Consider the following 7411-nt stretch of genomic DNA (forward strand, 5'->3'; position numbering starts at 1 on the left):
AATCAATTCAATTTATATATTTTTTTATTCAAAAATAGGCGTTGCGTAATTGTGGCCAATTGGGGTATAAAGTCAAAGGGTTTGAGATTCATTTTGCCCTAAAGTTTGTATTTTTTTTTTAAATGGGATCCCCCACTTCTTAATTACCATCAAGAAGCTTAGAGGGTAGGCCAAAAGGCATTTTTTAAGAAGTGATTATTAGAAATAGTGAAAGAAATTAAATGTGGAATGAGTTCATTATTGGAAGAGCACATGCAATGAGAGTCTTGCAAACAAGTGTTCACCTAAATATAGGGTGTTTGGTTAGCAATTGTTTGGACAAACTGTATTTGTACAGTTTCTGAAAATGCATATAATGATGGAGATGTAACTTGGCAATAATAGAAAACTGTACTTAATACAGGTGCACATACTTGTGAAGTAAAACAAAAACTAATCAAATTATTTAAGTAGGAATTAAGTTTTTGAGAGATTTTTCCAAGACACGTTTGGAAACTCCTTTTAGGATCACTACATTTAAAATATGTCATTATTAAGTTATACTATTTTATTAGACTTGACATTAAAGTCTTAATTTTTTAAAATGAAATTTGAATTTTTTTAATTTGTAACAATCAAATTATTTCATACATTTTAAAAATTTAACTTTTTAAATTATGTAGCCAAAAACTATATTTTATTATAAAACAATTCAAAATTTATATAAATATTAGGTTGTTAGAATTTTTGATGCAAACAGTGTTAGGAGGAATGGTATGTGGCCTCTCTCCTTTTGTAAACCAGAAACTATAGTATATTGGTTGTCTTACTCTACAACTATTGTTGTCGCTTGTTCTCTGGCACTGAGGTTCCTTCCCTCCTTAGAACATTCCATTTTTGTTGCTGCTCATTACATTTTCATATTTAATTTGAGTGATGCTACAAAAATAAAATAAATAAAAAAGTAGCAGAAAGTGTTCAATCTGTCTCTGACACAAAAGAATGCCACGAAAACAAATCACCAAATTGGCATGGTTTCAGCTTTAATTTGCCCTTAACTTGAACCCTTCTTCTCAGATCTCAAGTCACTTATTGGCAACAAAGACCGACCCACCATGGAAAAACTAAAGATATAAAAATCCAAGGCAGAAAAAGACAATTTTTCAGAGGCTAACAAAAGGGGGTCAAACTTCAAAGGCTAAATACATAAGCACACAGTTGGAGTCCCTTAACTCCTTCATTGCTACATTCTCCATCTCATATGAAATGGATACATCTTATTTTTTTTTGGGATCAATAAGGACAGGCTGGAAGGATCCAAAACCAACCCCACTCACCATTATTATTATCAGGAAGAAACCAACACAACACTACCCTCTCCAATAAAGTGTATTTCTGTACACAAAACTCTTCAGTCTCTTAACCAAGGCAGCAGCAGCAGAAAATTAAATATAAAATTGAAAAAATAAAGAGCCTTACAAAAAGCAAAAAAAGGAAGAGGATTGATTTCTTCCCTTCCTTTTTCTTTTTCCTTGTAGACTCTGCTAAGCATCTTTGCCTCCTCACTTTTCCATTCTTTTATCTGCCTTCCCAATCCTTCATTCCTCTTGGAATTTCTTCTTTTCTCAATCAGATTACCTTGGTTTCAGTTCTATTCCTAACATGCCATTATATATTGCTACCCCTTCTCCCCTAAATTGCTACTTCTTTAGGTGAATTCTTGCAGGTTTTCATTTTCTCACTCACAAAAGACTGCTTCCTTTTGTCTATTTTTTCTCAATATTTTACCCTCCCAATTTCAGACCATCCTCTCTCAATTAGAAATCTGCATGCCCTGATCTCCTTTCAGGGTCCCATTGTTCACCCCAGAAAAGGCCAGAAAACAAAATCCAGTTTTGGAACTTCCCCTGATCTAAAAATCTGAACTTTCTGGTAATTTTTACTAGTGTTTTGAATTCTGCTTCTGGGTTTTTGTTTCCATGGGGCTGTGTCATGGAAAACCCGTTGAAACCTCACAAAGTGAAGGTGGGCACCACGTTTTCCCCGGCGGGAAAGAGGTAGTGGTGGCACCGAGTCCCAAAATCGCTACAAAAGGTTCAAAGTTTCCGTTTTACAGTCCAAGCCCGTTGCCGAGCCTGTTCAAGAACTCGCCGGCGAACTCGAGTGTGAGTTCGACACCTCTGCGGCTCTTCAAGCGGCCCTTTCCGCCTCCGTCGCCGGCGAAGCACATTCGCGCCTTACTGGCCCGCCGCCATGGCTCCGTCAAGCCCAATGAGGCCTCCATCCCCGAAGGGAGTGAGTGCGAGGTTGGGCTCGACAAGAGCTTCGGCTTCTCCAACCACTTCCACGCTCACTATGAGCTTGGTCCCGAAGTGGGCCGTGGCCACTTTGGCTACACTTGCTCTGCCAAGGGAAGAAAAGGCACCTTCAAGGGTCATGATGTTGCTGTCAAAGTCATTCCAAAGTCCAAGGTTGATTTTCATAATTTTTTGTTTGAATTTCTTTCTTTTAAATTGGGTATTGTTTGTTCGTTACAGGTGATTCGTGAATGACCTTTGTGTGATCTTGCGAAACCTTGCTTTGAGTTGTGGAAGTAATAAGAGATGTAGCTTTTAGGTGTTTCAAATTGCGATCACATTTTTGTCTGCGATCTTTGCTATCCTTGATATTGGAAGAAGTTGTGGGCAAATTCAACTAATGTGACCATAATCTCTGTTATAGAGACTCTAAAATCCTATATGGTGTGGCTAAAATTGCGGTCACCCACCATTTTTTAGAACCTTGGTGATATTACTTCTCTTATGATGGATTTTGTTGTTATTGGAAGAATGCGTGTTGTACGAAACTGTGGGTATGCCTGTTCTGTGATTTTATTACTATTGGGAGAATACATGTTAATGTGGGGAATCCGTGTTTAGATTTTACTTTGTAAATTTCAGAATCCTTGTATACATGATTGTGATATTGCAGTGGATTCTAGCTGCCAGTAGGCATCTATCTTTTGTTTTCCTAATAAGTAAAATTGTTTCTATTAAAGGATGCATCTTTCATGGATTTGTTTTTATTCCTGTCTTATGTGATGGTTTGGATCAGTGTTCTTTGTTGTTGGTTATGAAAATCAGTAATTGGGTCTTTGTTCTTATGAGAGTGGGGAATGTTTGGCAGATGACAACAGCAATTGCTATAGAGGATGTAAGGAGAGAAGTAAAGATATTGCGAGCTTTGACTGGGCACAAGAATCTGGTGCAATTCTATGAAGCCTATGAAGACAATGATAATGTTTATATAGTTATGGAGTAAGTTCATATTGCAGTTTTTTTCCTTGTAACCATCCTCAAAATCTTTGATGCTACTGATAAATTAGGGATATAATCTCGAGTAGGAAGAACTTCCATATATGCATCAGTTCTTTAACATAAAATTTAATATATCTTTGGTATACTTCCTTGTAACTATGTTTGCATTGCTAATTGATTGGAAATATTGTATTAGTTGGGAATTGAAAGTTGTTAATTAACTCCATAGACTAGTATCTCATGTCTACTGTCATATGCTATTCAGGTTATGCAAAGGAGGTGAACTGCTAGATAAGATTCTTTCCAGGTAACATTTTTCTCCAACTTTCATTTTTCCGTGCTGCAATAATGGATTAAACTCAAGATAGGCATTCAGGTTTTGTTATTTTATTGCTGCCATTGTGGAAGACATTCTGATTAACAAATTAATTCTGATCTATAGGGGTGGAAAGTACTCAGAAGAAGATGCCAGAATTGTTATGATTCAGATATTAAGTGTGGTAGCTTTCTGTCATCTGCAGGGTGTTGTTCACCGTGATCTCAAGCCAGAGGTAACTAGCTCCTAAAGCTAATCAATGTTTAGCTGGGAAAATTAATAAGGATATTTTTTTTCCTTTTGGTTCTATTAGATTATAGAAGGAATTTGTTACACTATGATATACAATTTACCTGTTTAAAGATGCACAGTTTATTCTAGTTTAATAGTGACCTTTTCTACCCTTGGATGTAGTTCCTTACCCCAAATTATTCTTTCATTTTGGCATTTATACTGTTTTCCTCATCATCAAGAAAGCTGATTTTTTGCTGCAGAATTTTCTCTATATTTCTACGGAGGAAAATTCCACTCTGAAGGTCATTGATTTTGGACTTTCTGACTATGTGAAGCCAGGTCAGACCTATTGCATCTGTATATTTTCTCTGTTTTTTTACAGAAAATAAAACAATCAGGGCTAAACAATCAGAGTTTTTGCAGATGAAAGGTTGAATGATATTGTTGGAAGTGCATATTATGTAGCTCCAGAAGTTTTGCATAGATCTTATGGGACAGAAGCAGATATGTGGAGCATTGGTGTAATTGCTTATATTCTTTTATGTGGAAGCCGACCCTTTTGGGCAAGGACAGAATCTGGCATATTTCGGGCTGTCCTGAAGGCTGATCCAAGTTTTGATGAAGCTCCTTGGCCATCTTTATCAGCTGATGCAGTAGATTTTGTAAAGAGACTGTTGAATAAAGATTATCGGAAAAGGCTAACTGCAGCTCAGGCTCTCAGTATGTGCTCCATTTCCCATAGGTTGTGTGGCATTAACTTCTGCATTTTGTAATCCTATGAATTCTTGCTCATAGATTAATTTTATGCACAGGTCATCCATGGCTGACGAGTCATTGTGATGATGTGAAGATACCTTTTGATATGATAATCCACAAGCTTGTTAAAGCTTATATATGCTCATCTTCATTACGCAAATCGGCATTAGGGGTATGTAATATTGCCTGGTCATTTGTTATTGCTTATGTTTTACCCCTTCCTTGTTATATCTGAATAGAGTTTGGCTATTTCTTCTTAACTATGATGCATGGTTCTGGTTACGGTTTTGGGAGTATATTGGATATGACACAAAACAATACAATGTGTAAATATTACAGATTTTTAAAAAATTAGGATACAATATTAAATATAATATAATTATATTATATATTACTTCTATTAATTTATTTTTCCTCATCTCTTGTTTTTTCTTAAGATAGCTTATATTTGTAATGGTTTTCTGTTATCATGATGTTATTGCTAGTCTTTTATCTCTTGAAAGTTCTATTAAAAAGCATAACCACAATCAAATTAAAATAAAAAGTTTTATTCAAATTATGATAACGATCCCCTTATCATGCAAGGAAAAGTGTACACTAATAGATTTTAGGATAGTACATTCAAGTTTTGATACAAATGCAGTCATATAATGAGTATGATTTGAACATGTTGCCAGTTATGAAGTGTCTGTTCATAGCTTCTTAATCTATTATTAGATTCTCTAATCCACATCTGGGTAATCACTAACCACCTTCCTTATTTTCGTATTCTCTTATTTTTCTGTCAATCATAACTGCAGTTTGCTGAGTTTCTATAACTGGTCTAGTTGTGTGGCCATTAGTTCGGTCAGTTCAGCTTTTAAAATTAATCATGCAAATATGGGTCAGTTCATTTAGAATTTAACTTCCAAATATTGGTGGCCGAAAATGAATTCACCTGCAAATATGATATACTGGCAACAATAGAAGGTGGACCTAAAAGAAAGTAGAAACTTCTTAATTGAATTTTTTTTAGATAATTATGGATGCGAGAGAATCTTAAGAGATCTAATCTGGTTGATCTATTAATATGAAATAATAGCTTGCATTTGTAGATTATGTTATTTACTGACAAGTTGAGAACAAGTAGGAGAGTTTTGTGTACTTGCTTGTCATTATGTGTAATGAACTCTTGAAATGTCTTGGCGTAACCTCTATAGTTCTTGTTGAATACGTATGTTTTGATCAATTTTGTCATTTTGGCAGGCTCTTGCAAAAACATTAACATTAGTGCAGCTAGCATATCTGAGAGAACAATTCAACATGTTAGGGCCAAACAAAAGTGGGTTAATCTCCATGCAGAACTTCAAGACGGTCAGCAGCGCATGTCAAAAGTTGTTGTGTACTTCTTCAAATAACTTTCAAGCCACTAACACATTTTCATTAACAGGGTATTTTAAGAAGTGTCACCGATGCCTCAAAGGATTCAAGGGTCTTAGATTATGTGAACATGGTAAGTTTATGAGGGACTGTTTTTCATATCTGTTATCAACATAGTTGTTTCCCTTGGAGATTGAACTGTTGCTATCTATGTTTGCAGGTTAGTTCAATCCAATATCGTAAATTAGATTTTGAGGAATTTTGTGCTGCTGCTATAAGTGTCCATCAACTAGAGGGAATGGAGAGCTGGGAGCAACATGCAAGGCGTGCCTATGAGTTGTTTGAAAAGGAAGGAAATAGGCCAATTATGATTGAAGAGCTTGCCTCGGTACTCCACTTGTTGCAATACCATTTTTTTTTCTTCTAATATTAATAAACACTACATTTCATATTATGATATTCATGTAGGTAGAGAATCAGAACCAATGAACAGCAAATCAAATTCATTATTCCCAAGGACCTATAAATCACTCAGAAAATGGCCCTATAATGACCATGTTTCTATTGTGCACACTTTTACATACAATGTCACTTTAGGAGAGCCTTTTATTGTTCTTTTTCCTATTTTGATTAACATGACTTAGTTATTACCTAAAATCAGATTCTTGATGAACAATATGATGTCACTAGCACGTGCATATTCTAAAGGTTTTGCAATTTGATTTGTTTCAGGAACTTGGTCTTAGCCCTTCAGTACCAATTCATGTGGTACTCCAAGATTGGATAAGACACTCAGATGGGAAGCTTAGCTTCTTGGGGTTTGTTAGACTCCTGCATGGGGTTTCTTCTCGCACATTTCAGAAGGCTTGAGAGAAAACACACTTGATTGCTATTACTTTTTTGTCACCCTTATTGATCATAAACCTTTTGAATGCATACTCCAACAGCAGCAGGTTTCTTCATCTTGGTTGCACACATGGCTTGAGCAAAGGCAAAAGCTATATCTAGAAGGGTGGTGATATGCAACATCTCCCTTTGTTAAGTTCCTCCTGATGCGTTCTAGAAACACACAACACTTTGCTCCATCCTTGTAGTCCTTCAGATTGATTGGTGGTGCTGGAGTTAAGGCTTGTACAGATGAAAGTAGAGCACAGGTTGTACTTAGAAAGTAGTGGAACTTCCATAAAGTGAGTTGTGTTTTGGGGTTTATCCGTCTGTGTACCCACCCATCACACTTGTCAATAAGCTATTTTTACTTATCTGAACTGCTTTTTATTTTTACATCTTTTTTTCTTCTCAAAACAGGAAAACCACATACATTATTGAAGTTGATTCAAAAATGGTAACTTTTTGAATCTTATATTCTATTTAATGACGTTTTAGATTTTAATAAATTTTTTCTTATATTCAAGTATCTATTAAAAAAATGTGTCAAACGTTGTGATGTTAACATTCCTCTGAAATAGTTAAT

The 7411-nt window shown here is 35.5% G+C and overlaps 1 protein-coding gene across 2 annotated transcripts; it reads left to right on the top strand.

Annotated features, from left to right (window-relative positions):
* Window positions 1-1183: 1183 nt before the first annotated feature.
* Window positions 1184-7205, top strand: LOC137813957 (CDPK-related kinase 7). 2 transcript variants are annotated; one of them, XM_068616452.1, is made up of 11 exons: window positions 1184-2450; window positions 3145-3275; window positions 3541-3582; window positions 3718-3826; window positions 4086-4164; window positions 4249-4545; window positions 4638-4753; window positions 5827-5934; window positions 6011-6073; window positions 6161-6328; window positions 6673-7205. In XM_068616452.1, exons 1-11 carry the CDS (start codon window positions 1959-1961, stop codon window positions 6808-6810), a joined length of 1743 nt encoding a protein of 580 aa, XP_068472553.1. In that variant the 5' UTR covers window positions 1184-1958; the 3' UTR covers window positions 6811-7205. The 2 variants fall into 2 exon arrangements, 1 of the variants encoding a protein (XP_068472553.1); XR_016520794.1 differs by having other exon boundaries at window positions 1401-2450; window positions 4249-4567.
* Window positions 7206-7411: the final 206 nt, after the last annotated feature.

The sequence above is a fragment of the Phaseolus vulgaris genome, chromosome 1 (genome assembly GCF_051622355.1).
Source record: "Phaseolus vulgaris cultivar YP4 chromosome 1, ASM5162235v1, whole genome shotgun sequence".
NCBI classification, from domain to species: Eukaryota; Viridiplantae; Streptophyta; class Magnoliopsida; order Fabales; family Fabaceae; genus Phaseolus; species Phaseolus vulgaris.